This window comes from Carcharodon carcharias, chromosome 19, assembly GCF_017639515.1.
Source record: "Carcharodon carcharias isolate sCarCar2 chromosome 19, sCarCar2.pri, whole genome shotgun sequence".
NCBI classification, from domain to species: domain Eukaryota; kingdom Metazoa; phylum Chordata; class Chondrichthyes; order Lamniformes; family Lamnidae; genus Carcharodon; species Carcharodon carcharias.
The window spans coordinates 113,025,467-113,052,268 of NC_054485.1; the positions used below are offsets into that span (position 1 = coordinate 113,025,467).

At 44.5% G+C, this 26,802-nt stretch overlaps 1 protein-coding gene across 1 annotated transcript in view; it reads left to right on the plus strand.

Annotated features, from left to right (window-relative positions):
- LOC121291353 (cytochrome P450 2K6-like) overlaps positions 1–23,209 on the plus strand; it is a 35,035-nt gene extending 11,826 nt beyond the window's left edge. The window contains exons 4-10 of the mRNA XM_041212422.1: positions 3,619–3,735; positions 6,303–6,463; positions 9,926–10,099; positions 14,139–14,280; positions 15,600–15,784; positions 16,671–16,812; positions 22,751–23,209. Coding sequence (XP_041068356.1) covers positions 3,619–3,735; positions 6,303–6,463; positions 9,926–10,099; positions 14,139–14,280; positions 15,600–15,784; positions 16,671–16,812; positions 22,751–22,932 — 1,103 coding nt within the window. The 3' untranslated portion in view covers positions 22,933–23,209. The remainder of the gene's footprint in view (positions 1–3,618; positions 3,736–6,302; positions 6,464–9,925; positions 10,100–14,138; positions 14,281–15,599; positions 15,785–16,670; positions 16,813–22,750) is intronic.
- The last annotated feature ends 3,593 nt before the right edge of the window (positions 23,210–26,802 follow it).

Here is a 26,802-nt window from a genome sequence, read left to right on the forward strand (position 1 = left end):
GCACTCCACAGGAACAAAATAAAAAAAAATACAAAGCCACATAAGGGGACATAGAGCCAGGTTTTCACCATCGAGGTGGGTAGCTTGAGTCGGGAAATTTCACAGCTTGGTGCACCCACCTCGGGGGTAAGCGCCCCAAATGGCACGAGCTGAGCTCTGGGGGAAGTGTGCAGTATGGAGTCAGGCCCATCAGACCCAGACACAGATTAGAAATGGATACAGGAGCTGCTGAGTGCCGAGGCGGGCTGTTAACAGACCCACCTCAGTTCTCTGGGACTAAGTCACAGTTGTTTTGTTAAATATTAGGCCCTCTAGCTCTCCCCCTTCACACCCCTTCAAACCCCCCAACCACTCCCCATGCCACATCCATGACAAATAGTGCCATCCATGCCCCCCACCAGCCCCCAATCACCACTTAAACCCTCCCATTCCTACTCACAGCATTTCCATGCTCATCCACCCAGTAAATACTCTGCATAGAACTAATGAACCCGATAGTAACAAAGGCAAGTGTGAAAATGTAAAAAAAATAGTCATTCATGATTTTCTTTAAAAAGTGCTGCTTCACCAATCTATAAAAGTATGAATCAACCAGATCATTAGAATATCAGTAACAGAAACTATAAGCACTTGGCACTTTTTTATCTTGTGTCATAAATATTGACCAAATGACAAAATAGATCACAGAAACAAAGCTTGGAAAGCTATCAGTCAAGCATTGTTGCCCTTCTGTGCACCTGTTCCAACAAAGTCACACATAATGAGGCTTGGCTAAGAGCCCCGACTTCAATAAATACTTTACTTTGTTGAAACACGTGCACAGAAGGGAAAATTTTGCAAGTGACATCTGGCTGTGATTATAGATAATAATGAAACTGGATCTCAGCAGTTTTGCTCAGCTGGATGACAGTGGAGAGGCGTTGGAGGAGGATGCTGTTGTCAACCATGTCAAAGGCTGCAGACAGGTTATGAAGACTGAGGAGGGATAGTTTACCTTTGTAACTCTCACATAGGATGTCAATGTTGACTTTGACAAGGCTATTGACTTTTCAGTACAACAACACTACAGAATGTTGATAGCAGGGATTCAAACATGCAATTTCGGAAAATATGGGAAGAGGGGCGATAACATATTCGAGGACATTGGGGAGGAAAGGGAGGTTGAAGGAGGGATGTTGGTTTGCAAGAAATGTGGGGTCAATGGCCATGAATTTCCAGCCCCGCTGTGGCACGTTCCCATGCGGTGAATCCAACGAGTCATTCAAATGTGCATTAACATTGGCAGGGAAGATCCCACTGGCAGGAGGGGCCGGAAATTTATGGCCAAGGTTTTTTTTTTCAGGAGAGGGGCAATGATGATAAATTTAAAGGAATCATTAACATGGGGACCAGGAGGGGAATTCTGGTGGTCAGTAATTTTGCGGGAATAGGGTGAAGGGAGTAGAAGGTGGGTCTAGTCCAGAAGATGAGCTCAGAGAGGGCATGAGAAGAGATAGAAGAGAAACTAGAGAAAAATGTGAATTCAGGGATTAGGGCAGCCAGGGACTTTAGAGGAGGTTTGGCCAAGTGGATTCATGGAAGGGAGAGACAGAGTAGAGGGAGCTGACTGGATGGTTTCCATCATAGTGACAAAGGAGTCCATGAGCTCCTCTCACTCATTGTTGGAGGTGAGAATGGAGGCAACAGGGAGATGGATTTCACGTGATAGTTTGCAGTAGAGACAAGAAGCCAGCATTATCTTTGCATTCCAGGATGATCAAGGAATAGTGAGCTGTTTTACCAGATGAGAGTAAGTCCTGATAGTGTGTAAAGTGGTCCAGGCAAATCTGGTGGAGGATGGCTATAGCAGTTGTCTTCCATGTCCGCATTCCATGGGCCTCAGAGAGTGGAGATGAAGGTCATATCAGGGGGAATGGCCAGGCTGAGAGAGGATAATGGTTAATGCAGACTAGCACATCAAAGATGGAGGTGAGGGTCCCATTGAGTTAACCAGTAGCTAAGGAAATATCATTGGGAATGGAAGGCTAGCTAGTTTGGATTTCAGAGTGCAGCTGGAAGTGAATTGGGGGATGGTTTTTTCCAGGGAAAGAGACAGAAAGAGGTGTCGCTAGGATGAAGATGGCGGGCTTGGGTGGAGGGTGATACAAGGAATTAATCAGAGATGGCCTTATCTGTGATTCATACAATGCGATTAGCAAGACCAGATGATTTGGCAAGGTCAGGGGAATGGCTATAAATATGGGATGGGGAGTTCATATGGAGGGAGAGAAATTTAGGGAGGATAAGAGAACTCAGAGGTTGAGATGAGGTGAAAAATCAATGGGAAGTGATATAAACTGGGTTTTAAAGACCAGGATGAGAAGAGAATTTGGAAGGCAAAGAATTCTAAGCACTGAGGCCATATGAAAAGAGTGGGAGAGTTGACATTGAGTCTTGAGTTTATTACAGAGAACAGGCAGGAAAGAATGGGATTTTTAGGCTGGAGTATTTCAAACATAAGTGCCCAGATTTTTGGTCCAGGGTCGAGTACACAGAGTTAGGAGAATCACTGGCTCCACGAACACAACCTCTAAAAATATCTGCCGAGCTTCCAATTTTTGGTTCCTGGTTGGTCGGGGGTGGGAGGTGGTGGTAGCGGTCGGACAGGACTCCGTCCTTTCCTTCTTTGGCAGTCCCTCAGGACCGAGGATGACTTTCATCCAGTCCGGGGTTGTCAGCTCTGATGTAACTAAGAGTTTGATGAGGAGGGTGGGTGGGATGCTCAGATTTTGGTCCACTCCTTCCGCTGTTTGTGCTTGGCCTCCACCTGGACCTGTCGGAGACATTAAGAATGGCCGGCACATTCGTAGATGCTTCTTAACCAGTTTGTACAGTCTCGAGCAAGAGATTCCGACATATTGGTGGGGACGTTGTATTTTTTTAAGGCGGCTATGAGGACGTCCCTGAAATGTTTCCTCTGCCCAACGGTAACCGCTTGTATGACACAGCTCGGAGTAGAGAGCTTGGTTTGGTATTCTTGTATCAGACATGCAGATGATATGGTCCAACCAACTTGGCTGATTAATCATAACCAGTGCCTATACAGGGGATAGTGGCCTGACAGAGGACTCTGATATTGGAGCACCTAACCTGCCATTGAATTTACAGGAGGTATCATTGGTGATATTTCTCCAGGGATTTAAGCTGTTTGCTGCATATTACCATGTCTCTGCTGCATACAGGAGGGCAGGTAGTACTGCAGTCCTGTAGACCATGAGCTTGGTGCCTGCTTTGAGCTCTTTGTCATCAAACACTCTTTTCCTCAGTCAGCCGAAGGTTACGCTGACACACTGACGGCGACTCGTTGTTGATATCTAGCTTCACTGAGAGGAGGCTCCCAAGGTCTGAGAAATTATCCATATTGTCCAATGGTTCACCGTGGATCTCAATAGCTGGGGTGTGGGGGTGGGGGGGGTGCAGTGTTGCGCCGTGGGAGCAGGCTGGTAGAGGACCTTTGTCTTCCAGTTGTTTAGCCTGGAGCTAATTTTTTCATACACCTCTGTGAATGCATCAATGATAGTTTGGACCTCGGCCTTCATGTGTCTGTACACCCGTTTTCTTTCCGTTGAATTTTGGCAGTGCTTCTGGTTCAGGAATTCCTTACGCTTGTGACTCAGCAGCTCCTGGATCTCCTGGTCGTTCTCGTCAAACCAGTCTTGATTTTTCCTGGTGGAGAAACCAAGAGTATCCTTGCAGGTGATGGTTATGGCAGATTTTAGGGCAGAGCAGACACTGTGAGCATTTTGTGGTTCCTGTTCGTTGAACATGGCCAGGTCGTTTGTGAGACACTGCCTGGGTAGGTGTTTCTTCGCAGAGCCCTTGAGTCTATCAACATTGATTGTCCAGGTTGATGCAGATAGTAGCCCAGGTTAGGCAATGGTTGTTCCAGCAGCTGTCAGCTCCTGTCATGGCACATGTGATATGAACATCATTGCAGTCCCTTGCTTGGATGATGACATGGTCAAGCAGGTGCGAACATCTGGAGCGAGGGTATTGCCATGAGATCTTTTACTCATCTCTCTGATGAAATAAGGTGTTCATTATGTTCAGACCATGTTCTAGGCATTTCATCAGAAGGGGGACTTTGTCGGTGTTAGCTTTCCCTACACCTTCCTTGCCAATCCTGTCTGTCCAGAGGTTTTATTGTCTGTTCCAATTCTGACAATAAAATCATTGAGGAGAATCAGCTTGTCTCCTGTGATAATGAGAAGTGCCATATTCAGGGACAGAACTTAGGATTTTCAGATAGTTCCACTATTTTTGACATGATGGAGAAGCTCTTTGTCGTGATGAAAATCTGGGCCAAGATAAACTAAAGAATGTAGATCAGGGGTACAGTAACCATAGCTATCCAAATGAAATGGAGAAACATGCACAACATTGTAAGGTTGCAGGATGGATACAACATGGAAACAGGGCATTTGGTTCAGTCTTTAGTCAATATGTCATGAAGCTATTATGTATATAATATTTTGGAAAATATTTTTCTTTGAAAATAGAGGTTTAGTCTGTGGGCATGTCTTAACTGGATTAAAGGCAGCTAGCCTGGGTGCTTTGATATGTACTTGTTTTGATATGTAAGATAGGCACATTTGCATTTTTTGAATAGAGCATTTAAGAAGGGGGTTCAAAACTTGACGCCTTTCTAGCAACTACCAAGCAATATGCATATATTACTAATAAAATTGGTATAAGAAGGGGGTTTTATTGTTAGAGAGGTTTAGTTCAGAGGTTGTCGATACAATGAGAATTAACATTGAATGGGAGCGATAGGTATAACTTCAGCAATTTTCAGGTGTGCAGAGCAGAGGCAATATAAGATCAAAGCCCGTAAGCCTACCACTGTGTCTGCAAGCAACCAAAGTAAAAAAACTTCATTTTGAATTTGTAAGGAGAAAATGCTTTGCCTGGTGTTTGATTGAGTCTATGGGTTGCTGTTGCCTAAATGGAGATTAGTTTGGAATTTGTTAAAAGTTATGATAGTCATAATATGTAGCCATGTGTATATATATTTAGATATATAGATATATATATATATATTTTAACCTGTGTAAATTAATAAAATGTTTCATTTAGTTTAATGTAAAACTTTGAGAACTGGTGGTCTGATTCCTTAATTTATCAAACATAACGCTTAAAATTATAGGTTATGACAGTTGTTTAAAGTTTCCCTCTGAGATTTTTAAATAACTGCGCTTTATCAACTGCATAGGTCATAACAAATAAGACTTTCTATTTCCTCATACCAGACAGCATCCTGGTGAATTAGCATTACACACATGAGCCTCAATATTCTTCCTAAAGTGTTGATCCGAACACTCTGAGAGGGTTTTAAAATATTTTGTTTCATCATAACCCCTTGGTTATATTGGAGCAGGCGTGGTGGTGGGCGGGCACTGAAATTGGCAGTCCACCTACCATATCAAATTGATAATCAAGGGTCAATAGTTTGTTACCAAGCCAATTAACCCAATAATGCACTGCCCATGCCATAATATGGGTTTGGCGTAGGCAGGCAGGTGGGATTGGGCAGCCCGATTTTCAATAACAGATCCCTCAGAGTGGAAACAAAGGGAGGGTTGGTCTCTATCTCTGCGGGCTGCCCTTTGTGAATCGGGGTCAGTCCCGCTAAGATACCCCACACTTCTTTTCGACCCGCCTGCTACATTACACTCACGACCCCCACTGCACCAATCCCTTCCCTCCTCCCTAACCTGCCAAAACCCTCCCTGCCCAAGGTGCAGGACTTACCTGTCTCCGGGATCTACTGGGCCCTCTTCTTCGTCCTTGTGGATTCCTGGCATCACCCACTAATGCACTTTTGGAACTGGTGGAGCTGCAGAAAAGGGCAGAAGTCCCACACTACCCCTGATTAGCCCTCCAGTAGCACGTTATGGCTGTTGGGGGGGTGGGGGTGGATGGGCTGGAATGAAGTGTGTTCGCTCCATGTGGATGGGCTGGCTCCCTCCCCCACTTAATACTCAGCCCATGAATTCTTCTCTCTTTCCATCTTGTACTTCTGATTTGGTATCTCATAATATGTTTGGCACTAGAAAAACACTTGAAATATTTAGCAGAACCAGAAGTGCCCATTAGTTGGAGTGGAAAAAAAGCATTGACGAATCACCTGCCCATTATACATCCTGTCCAACTTCTTCCATTAACATAATGGGCAGCTGAATTCACATGTTGTATAATTTATCTGTTGTTGGATTAATTGAAGTTCAGAGTCATATATTCTAACAGCTTTTCTTGTCATCCAGGTCAGCCTATCCAACCTCAAAATACTCTGGACACAGCCACTGCTAATATCATTGCTGTACTGTTGTTTCAACAACGCTTTGATTATGAAGATGAATCCCTCAGGAGATTCTTAACAATTTTGCACCAAATACAAAAGGACAAATCAAGTCCAATGGTTGAGGTAAGGCCAAATGAGTCATCACTTTGCAGGACACAATTGTTGCTCCCCATTCAGGTAAATGTGCCAAGCTGAAAATAACTGATACTTCAGAAATTTAATGATTTTTGCTTCACCGTGAAAGAAAGGACAAAATAACTCAGGTCCCACATGGGTTTCAAAACCTATTCCAATAGGATAATACAATGTGATTCAGGGTCTTATTCATTTTGAATAATACAATGGGTTTTAGGTCTATTCCAATAGAATGTTACAAGAGATTCTGGATTTTAGTCCAACTTTTTTGTATATTCATTCATGGGATGTATGGGGTGCATTTATTGCCCATCCCTAATTGATCTTGAGAAAGTGGTGGTGAGCTGTCTTCTTGAACCGCTGCGTTCCATGTGGTGTAGGTACACCCACAGTGCTGTTAGGGAGGGAGTTCCAGGATTTTGACCCAGCGAAAGTGAAGGAAATGTAATATATTTCCAAGACAGGGTGGTATGTATCTTGGAGGGGAATTTGCAGGTGGTGGTGTTCCCATCTATCTGCAGTCCTTGTCCTTCTAGTTAGTAGTGGTCGTGGGTTTGGAAGGTGCTGTCAAAAGAACCTTTGTGAGTTCCTGCAGTGCATCTTGTAGGAGGTACACAGTCCATCAATGGTGGAGGAAGTGAACGTTTGTGGATGTGGTGCCAATCAAGCGGACTGCTTTGTCCTAGATGGTGTCAAGCTTCTTGAGTGTTATGGGAGCTGCACTCATAGGGGCAAGTGGAGAGTGTTCGAGCACACTCCTTGCTTCTACCTTGTCGATAGTAGACAGCCTTTGGGGAGTCATTTGCCGCAGGATTCCTAGCCCATGATCTGCTCTTGTAGCAATGGTTCTTATATGGCTAGTCTAGTTCAGTTTCTGGTCAATGGTAACCATCAAGGTGTTGATAGTGGGGGATTCAGTGATGGGAATGCCATTGAATGCCAAAGGGTGATGGTCTGCTTCTCTCTTGTTGGAGATGGTCATTTCCTGGCACCTGTGTGGTGTGAATGTTACTTGCCACTTCTCAGTCCAAGCCTGGATATTGTCCAGGTCTTGCTGCATTTGGACATGGACTGCTTCAGTATCTGAGGAGTCGTGAATGGTGCTGAACATTGTGCAATTGTCAGCAAACATCCCCACTTCTGACCTTCTGATGGGACGAAGATCATTGATGAAGCAGCTAAGGATGGTTGGGCCGAGGACACTACCCTGAGGAACTCCTGCAGTGATGTCCTGGAGCTGAGATGACGGACCTCCAACAACCACAACCATCTTCCTTTGTGCCAGGCATGATTCCCAACTAGTGGAGAGTTTTCCCCTGTTTCACATTACTAGGGCTCCTTGATGCCACACTCGGTCAAATGTTACCTTGATGTCAAGGACAGTCACTCTTACCTCGTCTCGGGAGTTCAGCTCTTTTGTCCATGTTTAAACCAAGGCTGTAACGAGGTCAGGAGCTGAGTGGCTCTGGCAGAACCCAAACTGGGCATCAGTAAACAGGTTATTGCTAAGCAAGTGCTGCTTGATAGCACTGTTGATGACCCCTTCCATCACTTTGCTGATGATTGAGAGTAGACTCATAGGGTAGCAATTGTCTGAACTGGATTTGCCTGATTTTTTACTTGGCAATTTTCCACATTGTGGGATAGATGCCAGTGTTGTAGCTGTACTGAGACAGCTTGGTTAGGGTCGCTGCAAGTTATGGAGCACAAGTCTTCAGCACTATTGCTGGAATGTTGTCAGGGCCCGTAGACTTTGCAGTATCCAGTGCCTTCAGTCATTTCTTGCTATCACGTGAAGTGAATCAAATTGGCTGAAAACTGGCATCTGTGATGCTGGGGACCACAGGAGCTGGCTGAGATGGATCATCAACTTGGCACTTCTGTTTGAAGATGGTTACAAATGCTCAGTCTTGACTTTTGCATTTCTGTGCTGGGGTCTCCCATCATTCAGGACAGGGATATTTGTGGAGCTTCCTCCTCTGTTTAATTGCCCACCACTATTTATGACTGCATGTGGCAGGACTGCAGAGCTTTGATCTAATCCATTGGTTGTCGAATTGCTTAGCTCTGTCTATAATATGTTGCCTCAGATGACTAGCATGCGTTTAGTCCTGTGTTGTAGCTTCACCAGGTTGGAAACTCATTTTTAGGCATATCTGTTGCTGCTCCTGTCCAGCTCCCCAACACTGTTCACTGAACCAGGATTGATCCCTGGTTTGATGGCATTGGTCGAGTGAGGGATGTGCCAGGCCATGAGGTTACAGATTGTGGCTGAATAAATTTCTGCTGCCCCTGATGGTCCACAATGCCTCATGGATGCCCCGTTTTGAGTTGCTAGGCCTGTTCTTGGTCTACCTTATTTACTATGGTGGTAATGTCACACAACACAATGGAGCATTTCCTCAGTATGAAGGATTGTGCAGTGCTCAATACTGTCATGGACAGGTACATCTGTGACAGATAGTTTGTTGAGGATGGGGCTTGGTAGTTTTTCCCTCTTGTTGGTTCCTTCAATACCTTCCGCAGGCCCTGTCTGGAAGATATGTCCTTCAGGAAACAGACAGCTCGGTCAATAGTGGCACTACCAAGCCCCTCTTAGCGGTGGACATTGAAGACCCCCGCTCAGAATACAGTCTGTGGCCTTGCAGCCCTCAGTGTTTCTTCCTAATGGTGTTCAACATGGAGTACTGGTTCATCAGCTGAGTGATGGTGCTGGGGGGTAATCAGCAGGAGGTTTCCTTGCCCATGTTTGACCTCATGCCATGAGACTTCATGGGGTCCAGAGCCAGTGTGAAGCACTCCAAGGTGTACTGCCTCCAGACTGTACACCACTATGCTGTCAACTCTGTTGGGTCCGTCCTGCCAATGGGGCAAGCATATCCAGGGCCTTGATGGTGGTGTCTGGGGCATTTGTTGCAAGCTATCATCTGTGAGTATGATTATGTTAGGTTGACTAATCTTTGGGACAGCACTCCCCATTTTGATACAACACCCCCAGATGTTAGTGAGGAGGACTGGGCTGGGTGTGCCTTTGTCTTTTCCAGGTTGATGTCAGCCAGTCCATCCAGTGTTGTTCTTATTCATCAGTTTGATACAACTGAGGGGCTCGCTGGGCCATTTCATAGGTCACTTAAGATTGAACCATATTGCTGTAAGTCTGGAGTCACATGTTAGCCAGGCCAGGTAAAGATAGCAGATTATCTCCCCTGAAGGACATTAGTGAACCAAATGGGCTTTGATCACAATCTGATGGTTTGAAGATAATCATTACTGACTCTCACTTTCTACACCAGATTTATTAACCAATTGAATTTAAATTTCTCTCCTTGCCATGGTGAGATTTGAACTCCTGTCTCTCGACCATTAGTCCAGGCCTCTAGATTACCAGAACAGAAACATTACCACTGTGCTATTGCCCCTATAACTGAAATATTTGATTCCATTTTACAGATGATTAATGCACTACCCTTTCTGAAATTTCTACCTGGACGCCACAAGAGAGTCATGGATCAAACAAAGGAATTGATGGCATTTTTGATTCCTACAATTGCAAAGATTCGTAAGCAGCTGAATGAAAATGATGTGACAAACTACACTGAGGCATTTCTGGTCAAACAGAAAGAGGTACCATGCTTAATCAGATCCTATAAGACCATAAGACATAGGAGCTGAAATTAGGTCATTCGGCCCATCGAGTCTTCTCCGCCATTCAATCATAGCTGATAAGTTTCTCAACCCCATTTTCCCACCTTCTCCCCCTAACATTTGATCCTCTTACCAATCAAGAACCTATCTATCTCGGTCTCAATGACCTGGCCTCCACAGCCTTCTGTGGCAATGAATTCCATAGATTCACCACTCTCTGGCTGAAGAAGTTTCTCCTCATCTCTGTTCTAAAAGATCTTCCCTTTACTCTGAGGCTGTGCCCTCGGGTCCTAGTCTCTCCTACTAATGGAAACATCTTCCCCACATCCACTCTATCCAGGCCTTTCAGTATTCTGTAAGTTTTAATCAGATCCCCCCTCATCTTTCTAAACTCCATCGATTATAGACTCAGAGTCCTCAAACGTTCCTCATATGTTAAGCTTTTCATTCCTGGGATCATTCTCGTGAACCTCCTCTGGACTCTCTCCAGGGCCAGCATATCCTTCCTGAGATACTGGGTCCAAAATTGCTCACAATATTCTAAATGTGGTCTGACCAGTGCCTTATAAAGCCTCAGCAGCACATCCCTGCTTTTATATTCTAGTCCTCTCGAAATAAATGCCAACATTGCATTTGACTTCCTAACCACTGACTCAACCTGCAAGTTAACCTTAAGAGAATCCTGGACTAGGACTCCCAAGTCCCTTTGCACTCCAGATTTCTGAATTCTCTGCCAATTAGAAAATAGTCTATGCCTCTATTCTTCCTGACAAAGTGCATGACCTCACACTTACCCACGTTGTATTCCATCTGCCACTTCTTTGCCCATTCTCCTAACCTGTCCAAATCCTTCTGCAGACTCCCCACCTCCTCAATAACTGTCCATTCTTTATATCTTTGTATTATCTGCAGTCTTAGCCAGGATACCCTCAGTTCCTTCATCTAGATCATTAATGTATAAAGTGAAAAATTGTGGTCCCAACACTGACCCCTGCGGAACTCCATTACTCAATAGCTGCCATCCTGAGAAGGACCCCCTTATCCCCACTCTCTCCCCAATCTTCTATCCATGCTAGTACCTTGCCTCTAACACCATGGGCTCTTAGCTTACTCAGCATCCTCCTGTGTGGCACCTGTCAAAAGCCTTCTGGAGGTCCAAGTAGATAACATCCATTGGCTCTCCTTTGTCTAATCTACTGGTTATCTCCTCAAAGAATTCTAACAGATTTGTCAGGCATAACCTCCCCTTGATTTAACCATGCTGACTTTGCCCTATTTTACCATGCACTTCCAAATATTCTGAAATCTCATCCTTAATAATGGACTCTAAAATCTTACCCACGACCGAGGTCAGGCTAATCGGCCTGTAATTTCCCGTCTTTTGCCTCACTCCCTTCTTAAGCAGGAGGGGTTACATTATCGATTTTCCAGTTTTCTGGGACCCTCCCTGCCTCCAGTGAATCCTGAAAAATCACCACTAACGCCTCCACTATCTCTTCAGCTATCTCCTTCAGAACTCTGGGGTGTAATCCATCTGGTCCAGGTGATTTATCCACCTTCAGACCTTTCAGTTTTCCTAGCACCTTCTTCTTGGTAATGGCCACCATACTCACCTCTGTCCCCTAACTCTTTTGAAGTTTGGGGATGTTATTCGTGTCTTCCACTGTGAAGACTGATGCAAAGTACCTGTTCAGTTCCTACACCATTTCTTTGTTCCCCACTACTACTTCTCCAGCGTCATTTTCCAGCAGCCCAATGTCCACTTTTGCCTCTCTCTTACCCTTTATATATCTAAAAAAAACCTCTTGCAATCTTCTTTTATATTACTGACTAGTTTACCCTCATATTTAATCTACTCCCTCCTTATTTCGTTTTTAGTTGTCCTCTGTTGGTGTTTGTAGGCTTCCCAATCCCCTGGTTTCACACTGCTCTTTGCCGCATTGTATGCTTTCTCTTTAGCTTTTATGCTGTCCCTGACTTCCCTTGTCAGCCATGTTATCCTCATCGCCAGGTTGTTATGGACTTGATTTTCCAGATAGGTTTCTCATCAGAAACATCGAACTTTATTTACAGACTGCAGCAGCAGGTGCATGCCTCCATTCAGCTCTACAACTAGAAGAAGAACTCCCATTCTAAGGTTCCCCGCACTTAGAAGTGATTTCTTCACACTGTCACATGATACTACATAACCCAATGGGCAGAATTTTATGTCCAAGGCGTGCACCCAACCCGATCGGGCAAAACATCGTGCGAGAAGACATCGGGCAAGCGTCCCAATGTCATCATTCTCTCACGCGATGCTTCGTTCAGCGGTCGCACGCAAAAGTAGGAAACGGACTCACTGACAATCAAGAAGGCAATTAAGCCCATTAATGATGCAATTATCTCCCATCTTTTTGTGGCCCATCCAACCTTATGGTTGGTGGATGGATGGAGGCGGCCTTTGAATTTATCATCAAACCTCATCCAAAGGTGAGATGAAATTTCCGTTATGAAATAAAATTAAAATAAATATTTGTGAACAGCAATTTTGTCCGCTATAGTTTCAGATGCTTGATTGTGATGCATGGAAATTATTTTGCAGCTTTTGAAATCTTTATTTCTCTTCTGAGGCAGCTGCCTGCCTTCAAGGAGCCTTCTCATTGGGCTCACCTACACCCGTGGTGACATCATCACCCGCCCTCTTCCCACCCCCACAGTGCTGAGCTTTTCAGCACACGTTTCACACTGCCTAGCCGTTAATGGGTCAGCCAGCGTGAAATTGCGGTCGGGGGACGCTTGTGATTGGGGGCCTGTTTCCCAACCACTCCCTGGCTCACCAATCGCGCACACCTGCCTGCTAAAGGTAAAATTCAGACCAATAAGCCTTAAAGCTACAGTCACTCTATTCCTTAAAGCTACAGTTACTATAGTGACCTAATACCACACAGTGGGAATAGGCTTCCCTCCAGTCTGAAAAACAACTATTTACTATGACTAATCTCTGCTTCCTGTCAATTAGTGTACGCACTGTCATTTCATCTCATTTAATTTTGTTCACAAGTTTATTATTCAGAACTCTGGGAACACCTTTTGAAATTCAATCATATTACCCTTATCAGCCATTACCTCACCAAAGAACTCAATCAAGTTAGACAAACATGATTTATCTCTAATAAGTCTGTGCTGGTATTCATTCAATACTCTACGCTTTACCAAATGGACTCTAAAAGTCAGCACTGGCTGACGTGTCATTGCTGGGTTTATCCCACTGGCCTTTTGTGAACAGGGGTGTGATATTTGCAACCCGCCATTCCAGCTACTTCACCTCGGCTACCTCAAAGGGCAGTTTTAAGAGTCAATCATGTTAATGTGGGAGTGGAGTCACATATAGATCAGCCTGGACAAGGGCAGCGGTCACTTTCTCCCCAAGTGACATTAAAGAACCAATTGGTCTTTCATGACAATCCAATATTCTCAGCAGGGTGACCAACTCTTATGAAATAAGTGACACTTCGACAATGAGACCGGGAAGTGGGACGGAGTGCAATTTGCTGGTGACCCATTGAATGAGATGGCATTGGCAGGTCTAAGAGCGGGGCTGCAGGGCCGGGGGCGGGGGTAGTTGGAGGGGTTGAGGGTGTTGTAGCATTGTGGATATGGGTGTTTCTGGTGACCGTAAGAGCAGAGGCAACGAGTTGGTTGGGGGCAGGGGTGGCATTAAAGCAACAAAAACTTACAACTTATCTTGTGGAGTCACAACATTATCATCTCTCTGGTGGTCACTTCACAGACTTGCACTTCTGCTCAAATCACTCAACTGACACTCCCAAAATCAGTCTCCACTGGTTGTCCCAGCAATAATGTACAAAAGGCATCCTTTAAGGGATGCAGGGCAAACAGTGAATATAAGGGGCAATCCCTTAAATTACAGGGCAGATGGTCACCCTGATTATCAGGGTCTCTTTCACTCCTGCCAGTTGTAAAATGGACAGTTTTATTGGAACCTAATTGCTCACCTTTCAATTCTCACCTCAAGGAAGCAGGGAATCCGGATTCCTTTTTCCATGACAAAAGTATGTTCAGATTGATCACTGAACTGTTTGCTGCTGGAACAGAAACCACGTCCACCACCCTTCGCTGGGGTCTGCTCCTCATGATGAAATACCCAGAGATTCAGAGTAAGTACTCAAGAAATTTCTCTTCACTTAATTATTCAAGTACTTACTTCTGAATCGAGAATGAAAATTACAGAGAACAGAAACATTGGTGGATTTTACCTTCCGATAGGGTGGGTAAGACAAGGGAATGGGACAAGAGGGCAAGGGGAGAAGTGAGCAGATGTTTGGTACCGAATCAGTCAATGACCCTCCCGAAACAGGCATCTGGAGGCCGCCCAGGGTGGGTTTGATGGTGACTCAGAGCAGTCACCAGTGGGAAAATTTCACATGAATGAAAGGCCACATGCAGCAGATTGTACCATCCCTCTCCAGAATATACAGCCCCCCACTGCTCTCCTGATTGTTCCTCCCTCTCCCTGTTCCACTTCTCCTCACTACCCGTTCTCTGCTCGCCTCACTCTACATTCTCCCTTTCTCAATTACCCTCCTGATGATCTCCCTTTCTCCTGATTACTCCCTTTTAGGACCCTTGACATTGATAAAATTTCCCAATTGAGTCCCCCTCCTGCTTGCCCCACTCCATGTTCACAGCCCCCTCTCCAATGCCCTACATCTTCTGTGTGTTCCCTTTCACAATCCCTCCCTCTTCTTCTCCCCCACATGCTGGTATTGCCACAACCAAACTCCTGTTCCCCTTCCAGACCCTTTCATTCCATAATAGGCTGGTCCATTTCTCAGTCACCTCTTCCCACAGCACCTTATCGTGCAAACTCAGGAGATGTAACAGCTGTCCTTTTACCTCCTCTCTGCTCACTATCCAAAGCCCCAAACACTCCTTCCAGGTGAAGCAGTGCTTTACTTGTATTTCTTTCAATCCAGTCTATTGTATTCGCTCCTCACAATGTGGACTCCTCTACACTCAGGAGACCAGGTGCAGCCTTAGTAATCACTTTGTGGAACACCTCCTCTGAGTCTGGAAGCAAGTCCCCAAGCTTCCAGGGGCCTGTCATTTTAAATCCTCACCTTTATCTCACACTGACTTTTCGGTCTGCTGCACTGTTCCAGTGAGGCTAACACTTCATCTTTCAATTAGGAACTTTATGGCCTTAATTCTGGATTCAATAATAAGTTCAAATGAAATTTTCAGGATCTATAGATTTTTAGGTTGGGTAGGGGAATTGATGAATATGGAGCAAAGATGGTTGAGTGAAGATGAGATGCGGATTAGCCTTGATCTAATTTAATGCAGGGACAAGCTAGAAGGGCTGAATGATCTCTTCCTGTTCCTATGTTCCAAAGGAAAGGACCAGACTCTGAGCTAAAGTCAATCTCATTTTTTTTTGCTATGTGACACCCAACATTACTGGTTTGCCTTTTAGAGAGAGTGCAGGAAGAAATTGATCGGGAGATTGGAACCGAGCGTCCCCCCAGAATGGAAGATCAGCAAAGGTTGCCCTACACCAAAGCTGTGATATATGAGATTATGAGGTTTGCCAGTGTCATTACAATGATTACTCGTGAAAATATCGCTGACACACACCTCAGGGGATATTTTATTCCCAAGGTAAAATGCAGATGGTGAGAGTTGAAAGGTTGCATGATTGTGCCTCTCCGCAATTATCGGGTTTCCAGTTACATGGGGCGGGATTTTCCCGGTATTGCACTAAGTGCAGGAGTGGGTGTCGAAACTGGAGTTTTTCACATCAGCTGCAATGGTGGGTTTTTGTGCCGTCATTAATTATGATGCACAGGAAACACGCCGGATCACTGGTGGTCTGTTAAATGTCAAATGGAGACGGTTAGGTTTTCTCTTGTTGGAGATGGTCATTGCCTGGCATTTGTGTGGCATGAATGTTACTTGCCCAAGTAAGCCCAAATTTGAATGTTGTCCAGGTCCTGCTGCATGCTGGCTTCATTATCTGAGGAGATGTGAATGGAACTGCAATTGGATGCCAATAAAATACAAATTTAGATAATGTTCCAAAATTTGGAAATAATTAGTTGGCAAAATAAGGTTTAGCTAGCACTGTTCCCTTCACCTTTGGTAGTTTGGAAACAGTCCAGACTAATGGATATACAAATCTTGACTCCTTGCACAGTGAGTGAGTTCAAGTGAAATGAGTTTTGGATGTTTTAACTCAGTTTCCAACAGACCGTAGCTAAGACTGATAACAGCTGCAATATCTCACCTCCAGAGTGCGGATGAAATTCAATCGAACATTATGATTTATAATCACTGATTTCTCAGTATGAATGAAGTTAAAATCCCACACACGAGGAGATAATCAGCAAAGTTCATCAGCAGAAAACAGCACCTTTTGGGAGAATGTTATAACTGGTTTGAAAATGTTTCCAATCCACCACAGTGAGAAGATTAAATGGCTTGGTTCCAGGACAGGGATTGAAACACATGCTACCTGCTGCTGATCTAGTTTGTCATTCTTTTACAGAGAAGTCACATCATAATTGTGCTTTTGTCAGTGCTACGGGATAAAACTTACTGGGAGAAGCCGGATGAATTCAACCCGTCCCACTTTCTGAACTCTGAGGGGAGACTTGTTAAGAGAGAGGCTTTCCTGCCTTTCGGTGCAGGTAATAAACAACTCAGGAAATGTGTTAATGTTCTTATTGCTGAGAGATACAATTGACTGCCTGGGCCAACACCTCTAGTGTCACTCATAGTGGCCGTATTACATATGTGGCTCCTGTATCTCCTGCCATGCCTGACGATGGGGGCAGAGTCAAACTCAACAATTACCTGAGCTGAGGACTCAAATGTCTCCCTTCTGTGTTGTCCTCTTGCCTGATATCCATGTACATGGGGCTATCAGTAGCTAAAATTACAACCCTGGGAGGAAGAATAGAAAAGCAGAATATTATTTTAATGGAGAGACTGCAGAACTCTACAGAACAGAAGGATCTGGGCGTCCTGTTACATGAATCACAAAGTTAGTATTCAGGTGATTCAGAAGGCAAATGGAATGTTGGTGTTTATTATAACGGGAATGGAATATAAAAGTGGGGAAGTATTGATACAGTTGTAGGACTTTAAGGAAAGCACACCTCGAGTACTGTGTATAGTGCTGGTCTCCTTAGGAAAGGGTATAATTGCATTATAAACAGTTCAGAAAAGGTTCACTCAACTGATTCCTGAGTTGAAGGGCTTATCATATAAGGAAAGGTTGAATAGGTTGGGCCTATACCGACTGTTGTTTAGACAAATGAGAAGTGGACAAATGAGAAGTGATCTTATTGAAACACATAGGATTCTGAGGGGGCTTGACAGGGTGTTGCTGAGAGGACGTTTCCCCTTATAGGGGAGTCTAGAAATAGAGGACACAGTTTAAAAATAAGGGGTCTCCCATTTATGACAGAAATAAAGTGAATTTTTATCTCTCAGATGCTAGTTAGTCTTTGGAATTCTCTTCCACAGAAAGCAGGAGAGGCTGGGTCATTGAATATATTCTAAGTTGAGCTCACCAGATTTTTGATTGACAAGGAAGTCAAGGGTTAGGGGGGTGGTGGGGGTGGGGGGGGGGGGGTGCAGACAGGAAAGTGGAATTTAGACCACAACCAGATCAGCCATGATCTGACTGAATGGTGGAATGGGCTTGAAGGGCTGAATGGCCTACTTCTGGGAAGGGAACATGCTGTTCAATATGATCTGCTAGTCATTGCGACACATGGCCTACATACCTGGCATCACACCAACACTAAAATTCAAATCAACACATACTCATTTGTGATAGACAGAATTACCTTTTGGTTTGATGGCAACATCCTGTAAGTGGAGAAAGCCACTCGTGTTGCTACAGCACAGTAACAGTGTGCATTGGCTAGCTGCTCAAACTTTTCAGACACCTTACCCTGTCCCCTGCAACCACTCAAACTGACCCTTCACCTGCCACAGATGGACCCTCACCCCCCCCTCACCATATCACATCCTACTGCCCCCTCAAACATCAACCGTAACCTCCCATCATGACTACCCTCAGTTGCACCCACCAAGATTCCCCCATCGATACCAGAGACCCCCTCCCTCTGAATCCCACCCATCACTGTCCTCTTCTTTCTCACCCCTCACTAGCCCTTGCTTTCCCATGGTCCCTGTACTGCTCCCCGGTCCCTGCAACCCCACCACCCCCTGCAAGGCTCCCTGGTTTCACCTCCTCCCACTCCCGACATTCCCACCCCACTCTCTGCTACCTCGCCCCCACCACCTCCATGTTGCTGCACCCACTGCGTAGTCTGCCTTCTGTTCCCCTCATGTTTCAGCACCTCACCCCACGTGATTGGTGCGCACTTTCCACCAAGTGAAGCAGCCTGCACCTTCCCGGTAAGTGCGGTTGTGTTCTGGACAGGAGTAAACTCCCGCTGGCCGAGCAGATAATATGCAGGGACAGTATTCTGGTAAGATGCCTTTAGCCTCAATAGTGACCTGCCATTAACCACCATGATGACCAGGACCGCAGTTTCCCACCAGCATTTACTGCCATCAGGAGCCCAATTTGCATCATCCCAACGTGTTCCCCATCCCTGCCAGCCACAAACCCAGCTGCTGGTGGGGCAGAAAATACCCGCCAGAATGTCCAATGAGATTCCATGATTTGGCAACACTTGCTGAACAATCCTGACTGTGCTAAGAATTACACTGAAAACCGATTGAAGTTTGTCAGTCAGGCTCGCATGCTAGAAGCCACATTTATTCACACACACAGAGCCCTGGGCTTTGCAGTCAGAAGGAACACATCTGTGTATTATGCCTTTTCCAACTAAACAAAAGCTGGGGGAACCACCATTCCCTGGTTCATTTCCCATGCCTTGACCAATCAGTCGATTTGCCTGTTTTGAATTTGAAAAGCTTGTTAACAGTTAACTGTTTTCTGTTACATTCTCCATGCCAACATCTCTACCACTCAGAGTCCACTTGCCCACCAATCAGCACTCTCTTCTCATGCAGTATAAATTCTTGTTTTCCTTTCCTGACCTGATGGGTGCAGGATGAAAATCTTCGATTGCATGTTTCTTTTTTCAGCAATACTCAAGTTCTGTTCTACCAAATGACTAAAAGGAGCTATTAAGACAGGTGACCAACAGCTTGCACAGATAAGTAGATTTTAGGGAGTGTCTTAAAGGAAGGAAGAGAGAGAAAGAGAGGCTTAGTGAGTGAATGTCTAATTGAAGAAAATTCTGGCTCATTCAGAGCGTTGACTGAAAGGCACTGGAGGGGCCATGGAAGGGAGTGCTGAAATATCGCCTGAGCGTTATCAGTGGACAGGTGAGATCTGATGAATGTTGGACAATATCTATGAGGGGAAATAAGAGAAATGGTGGGGGAGGTGAAGGGCAAAGAGATATCCTCACAGAAGAACTCTGAGGACATAACATAAGAAATAGGAGCAGGAATAGACGACACAGCCCCAGGAGCCTGCTCCACCATTCAATATGATCGTGCGTGATCTTCGGCTTCAACCCCACTTTCCTGCCTGCTCCTTATATCGCTAGTTTTCCTGAGAGACTAATAATCTGTTCATCCCAGCCTTAAATATAGTCAACGATGGAGCATCCACAACCTTCTGCAGGAGGGATAAAACCACAAGTGCTGATAACACTCTGGCATCATCTGTGGAGAGAGAACAGAGTTAACGTTTTAAGTCCAATACTGTCCTTCAGAACCATTGAGTACAGAAGTCCAAAGATTCACTACCCTTTGAGTGAAAAAATTTCTCCTCATCTCCGTCCCAAGTGATCTTTCCTTTACGCTGACATTGTGCCCACGTGTCCTAGGTTCCCCAGCCAGGGGAAAAACTTCTCAATGTCCCCCATCTCAAGCCCCTTCAGAATATTTTATGTTTCAATGAGATCACCCCTCATTTTTCTAAACTCCAGAGAATATCAATGCGATTTCCTCAGATTCTCATCATAGGACAAGCCTCTCATCCTGGGGTCCAATCTAGTGAACCTTCACTGTACCACTTTCAATGCAAGCATATCCTTCCTTAAATATGGTGACCAGAACTGCACACAGTATTCCAGGTGTGGTCTCATCAAATCCCTGTACAATTATAGCAAGTCTTATTTATTCCTGTACTCCAATTCCCTTGAAATACAGGTCAATCTGCCATTTGCCTTCCTCATTGCTTCCTGTACCTGCTTGTTGACTTCCTTGTCCAAACACACCCAAGTCTCACTGAATATCAACATTTACGTGTTTCGTATCTTTTTAAAAATATTCTGCTTTTCTACTCTTACAGCCAAAGTGAATAGCTTCACACGTTATATACCCTGTCTGCTGCCTTGTTGCCCACTCTCTTAACCTGTCTAGATCTCTTTGCAGCCACTTTGTGCCCTCCTTACAGCTTGCATTCCCAACTAGCTTTGCATCATTAGCAAACATTACTCTCTATCCCTTTATCTAAGTCATTAATATATATTGTAAATAACTTAGGCCCCAGCACTGAGAACCAGATTAAGTGGTTTGAATTATGCTTTGCACACAAGGTGGTGGTGATTTGCTGTTTTGCATACCCACATTGCTTTTAGGGAGTTCCAGATTTTTGACCCAATGACAGTGAAGGAATGGTGATATAGTTCCAAGTCAGGAGATTGTGGGACTTGGAGGAGAACTTTCAGGTAGTGGTGTTCCCATGCATACATCTGCTGCCGTTGTGATAGAAGGTCCAGGGTTTCGTGGCTGTTTTTAAAGGAACTAGATGCTGCAATGCATCTTATAGATGGTACATTCTACAGCCACTGTGCGCCAATCGGAGTGAGTGAATGTTTAGAGTGGTGGCAGGGGACTGATCAAGTGGCTGCTTTGTGCTGGGTGGTAATATAAGCAAAATACTGTGGGTGATTGAGATCCTGAAATAAAAACAAAAAGTACTGGAAAAACTCAGCAGCTCAGGCAGTATCTGTGGAGAGAGAAACAGAGTTAATGTTTCTAGTCATATATGACACTTCTTCAGAACTGGAGAGTCAGAAATATGATGGGTTTTATGCTGTTGAAAAAGCGAAGGTCAGGTGGAAACAAAGGGAAGGTCAGGGATAGGGTAGAGGGCCTGGGAAATTAAATTACAAAGATGTCATGGAACAAAATGCAAAGAGATTGGGAATGGTTGTAGTAAAGGAACAAATTATTGGTCCAGAGTAGGCATTAATAGCAGAACAGAGGTAGATGCTGTCTGAAAGCAAAATAGCAGAATATATTAATACAAAATAAAGATCAGTACTGTCTGAAAGAAAAACATGAGAACGAAATACAGACCAGCACTCAGGGAAAAAAATTACAAAATAGAGGATCAAGTTCATGGTCTGAAGTTGTTTAACTCAATGCTGAGTCCAGAAGATCTGATCGGAAGAAGAGATGTTATTCCTCAAGTTTGTGTTAAGCTTTACTGGAACATTAAAGCAAGCATTTTGGATAGTGTCAAGTTTCTTGAGTCTTGTTGGAGCTGCACTAACCCAGGCAAGTCGTGGTATTCCATCAGACACCTGACTGTGCCTTGTCTCAAACTTTTAGGAGTCAGGAGTAAGTTACTCACAGCAGAATTCCCAGCCTCTGGCCTGCTTTTGAAAGCAAAATTTATGCTGGCTGCTGCAGTTAGGTTCCTGCTCAATGGTTACCTCCAGGATGAAACCTCCTTCCAGCGGGTTTCAACGGTGAAAGTGCCACTGAATGTCAAAGGGAAATGGATAGATCTTCTCTTGTTGGCGATGGTAATGGCCTGGCATTTCAGTGATGTGAATGTTAATTGCCACTTATCAGTCCAAGCTTGAAAGTTGTCTAGGTTTTGCTGCACATGGACACAGACTGCTTTAAATCTGAGAAGTTGCCAATGTAATTGTGTAGTCCAAAAAAAACATTCCTACTTCTAATGGAGGGAAGATCATTGATAAAGTAGCTGAAAAGGTCTCTATACCCACAGGAGCTCATGCAGTGATGTCCTGGAACTGAGATGATTGCCCCCAATAACCACAACCATCTTCTTTGTGCTAGATATGACTCCAACCAGCACAAAGTTTTCCCCCTGATTCCCATTGACTTCTGTTTTGCTAGGGCTCCTTGCTACCACTCTCGGTCAAATGCTGCCTTGATGTCAAGGGCAGTCACTCTCACTTCACCTATTGAGTTCTGCTCTTTTGTCCATGTTTGGACCAAGGGTGTAATCAGGTCAGGTGTCGAGTAGCCACAGCGGATCCCAAACTGAGCATGCTGAGTAAGTGTCGCTTGATGAACCTGTCAACGGCACCTTCCATCGCTTTGCTGATAACCGAGAGCAGACAGGTGAGGCCATAATTGGCCGTTTGGATTTGTATGGACAGAAGCTGGGGAGAAAAGGCATTTTCCAGAGTGTAGTGGATGAGGAGCTTGCTTACACAAGAGGCAGGTGGCATTGAGATTATCTGGTGGACACATTAATTGGTAACGGGTTGTACTATCAGTAGAATATGTATTGAAGAACAATATTTTGTTTGGTAAAACTGAATATTTACAGCATCTTTTAAAACCTCTTTTATTATACCTCAGGCTCTAGGGTTTGTGCTGGACAGAGTCTGGCCAAGATGGAGCTCTTCCTGTTTTTCACAACTATGCTGCAGAAGCTTAAGTTCCAGGCACCAGCGGATGTGACAGACCTGGACCTCACGCCTATTCATGGACAAATATGTTTTCCCAAACCCTATAAGCTCTGTGCTATATCCCGGGAATAGGAAGTCCAGCAAACGATTAGACCGCTCCGATATTGTACATCCGGGAACAGTCCTCCTGAAGATAATTGCTTCCATATAATTAGAGCTCATTTAGTGCTATGAGACCAAGAGATTTCTACATCTAAATGTTTCAGTCCTTTGCAGGATAGGATGTGAGGAAACAACCATCATATGTCCCTCTGGATACTGTAAAACCTGATCTCATGCCATTGGGAGATTTACATTCAACTAATGAGGCTGCAATCATCCCGACATTTAAAGAAATGGTTTTATATCTTGGTTAGAATAACTGAGCAAGGAATTCCATCTGAAAACTTGCTACTGTCGCCATGAGGTCTCAGCTCCAAACTGGGGAGAATTTCTCACTGGTAATTGCAACAGTGGATTTTCCAAATCAGTGACGACAGCAAAATTGTAAACATGTTCTTTCATCCCTATTTCTGCTTTGACTAGAAATGACAAAGTAATAAACCAATTTCCAGGGGAACATTCCCCAGCCCCTCATTCCTGTGTCAGTGTGAACTTGGGGGAGTCTCCGAATGAACTGGGGAGGATGAGGTTGGGGAGAGTCTCAGTGTGAACAGGCGGAGAAAGTGACAACATGAATTGGGGCGACACAGAATCATACAATGGTTACAACACAGGAGGCCATTCGGCCCTTCGTCAGCTCTCTGCAAAAGCAACTCAGCTAGTCCCACTAACCTGCCCTTCCCCCATAGCCCTGAATTTTTTACTCTTTGGTTGATTATCCAATTTCCTTTTGAAAGCTGCAATTGTCTCTGCCTCCGCCAATGCATTCCAGATCCTAACCACTCGCTGGGTAAAAAAATCAAGAATCACAGAATGTTAACGCCCAGAAGGAGTCCATTCATCTCATGTGGCCTTTGGTTATTTTGCCATTCACCTAATTGAGCATCCTCTGATTCTCAGCCATTCTGCCAGTGGGAACAGTTTCTCCCTGTCTACCTCTCTACTCACCTCATTCTGCCCATCAAAATGTATCACTTCATACTTCTCTGCATTAAATTTAATCTGTGCCATGTCCACCCATTAGGGGAAATACAGTACAAATTTATTGAAAGGGAATGAATTACTTAAAATCTCCAGGCAGCCAGTGCTACCAAGCACATTAACAGTTACAGGTTACCAGATGAATCTTGCACAGCCTTAGGGTCTGCAAACAACAGAAAGGCCTTGGGAGTCGGACTGGAATCAGAGGATGGCAACAACATAGATTAAGTGCTCTTTAACAGATAAGGAAAGGACAGATGGTCCCAGCCTAGATAGAGGGAGAGGTCTCTGCCGACGTGAAAGAGCATGTAAGATGTAACCGATATGACAAGATTGGAAATTTGACATTGTTCTTTATCTGTAATCAGTCGTGTATAAAATAAGCTGTATGCTTGTAGTTTGGCAGAGTGCTATCTCAAGCTGCCTTCAGGGTTCTCTCCTTGCAATTGCTGGAATAAACGATTGTGACCTGTATCTGAGCCTGCTGTGGTCCGTTTGTCAAAGATACCATAACATCTGCATTAAATTTAATCTGTGCCCTGTGTCCACCCATTCTCCGTGTCATCTTGAAGTCTATCACTAATCTACTCACATTACTCCCAGGTGTTCGTGACATCTGCTAATTCTGAAATTTTGCCCAACACGCCAAACTCTGTGTCTTGTGTATAGATCAGAAAAATGGTGGGTCTTAAACATCGACTGCTGATGTAACCCCACTATAATGGTTGTGGTTTATCACTGACAAAGAGATTAGTCATTCCTTTCTTTATTTCGGCAGTGTTAAGTAGCCTGCATGGATAGAGTGTCTTACTGAGGCCAAAAGGACAGGGAGGGCCTTCCCACCCCTTCCAAAATCGCCTGTTCTCCACCTCAGGCAATGTTATCTCCAGTTTGATTTTAAAATGCTATTGAATTTTTAAACTTCTCTGTGAGGGTCTTTCTTTCTGCTGCCTCAGTAACAGTTGACTCAGAACAGTCTACAACAACCGAAAACATCGATGCTTAGAATCAGCATCAAGTCTCCAGACACAAAGATCAAACCTGATCTATTACTCCTACAGGTTTTATTAAACATTTGTCTGTCTGTCCTCATTATTTGTGTCTTACCGGACACTCAAGTGCATAAACCATGAACACCTACAGCGCTGTGAGGAAGGAAGTTCCAGGATTTCGATCCAAAGGCAGTGAAGGAACGCCAATATACTTCCAAATCAGGATGATGTGAGGCTTGGAGGGGGCTGATTGGTTGATGTGGGGCTCAGAGGGGGCTGATTGGTTGATGTGGGGCTCGGAGGGGGCTGATTGGTTGATGTGGGGCTCGGAGGGGGCTGATTGGTTGATGTGGGGCTCGGAGGGGGCTGATTGGTTGATGTGGTGTACACGAACTTCCCAAAATTCTTTGATGAAGTGTCACATTACTGTCTTGTCAGCAAAGCTGAAGCCCATGGAATAAAAGGGACAGTGGCAGTAAGGTTCTGAAGTTGCTAGAGTGTCAGGAAATAAAGTGTAGTGGTGGACAGTTGCTTTCCAGATTGGAGAAAGATATACAGTGGGACTCCCCAGGGTCACTCAGAGATCACTGCTTTTCTTGATATATACTTATGGACTAGACTTTGGATTTTAGGACACAATTTCAAAATTTGTGGATGACACAAAACTTAAAGTATTTTTAACAGTGAGGAGTAAGGTGATAGATTTCAAGGGGACGTAGGCAGGTTAATGGGATGGGTGGACATATGCAGATGAATCTTAATGCAGATGTGCAGATGAAATTTAGCACAGAGATATCTCAAATGTTACATTTTGGTAAGAAGAACAAGGCGAGGCAATATAAAATAAAGGGTACAATTCAAAAGCTGGGGTGGGGAGCTCGTTGGTGGGACGAGTACAGGAACAGACAGTATTGAGAATATGTGTGCATAAATTGTTAAAGGTGACAGGGCTGGTTGAGAAAGTGGTTAATAAGGCATATGGAATCCTGGGTTTCAGGAATAGAGGCATAGGGTGCAGAAGCAAGAAAGTTATGGCAAACCTTTATAAAACACCAGTTTGCCTCAACTGAAATCTTGTATTAAAGTCTGGGCACTTTAAGAAGGATGTGAATGTTTTAGCGAGTGTGCAGAAAAGATTCCTGAAAATGGTTGCAGGGATGAGTGACTTCAGTTATATGGGTAGATTGGAGAAGTTGTGACTGTTCTTGGAGAAAAGAAGATTAAGAGAAGATCTAATAGGACGGTTCTAAGTTGTCGGGAGTCAGAGTAGATATGGGGAAGCTGTTTACAGCACAGAAGGAGGCCATTCGGCCCATCGTGCCCATGCCGGTCAACAAAGATCTGACTACATTAATCCTATTCTCCAGCATTTGGCCCATAGCCCTGGAGGCTATGGTAACATAAGTAAATATCTAAATACTTCTTATATGATATGAGAGTTTCTGACTCAAAGGCCCTTTCAGGTAGTGAGTTCCAATACCGTCTGGGTGAAAACATTCCTCTCAGAAGGTTAAGACCTTTACTCTTACCTTAAGTCTACGCCCCTGGTTGTTGATCATCTACTAAAAAAAAAGCCTTCCTATCTACCCTATCTATGCCCTTATATCTTATGCCTCTATCAGGTCCTCTCTAACCTTCATGCTCCAGGGAAACAACCCCAGCCTATCCAATCTTTCCTCATAGCTCAGGCTCTCTAGCCCGGCAGCATCTGGTAAATCTCCTCTGCACCTCTCCAGTGCAACCACATCCTTCCTATAATGTGGTGACCAGAACTGCATGAGTTCTCAGTTGTGGCCTAACTTTTATATAGTTCAGCATGACCTCTCTGTTGCTTGTATTCTATGCTTGGCTAATAAAAGCAAGTTTA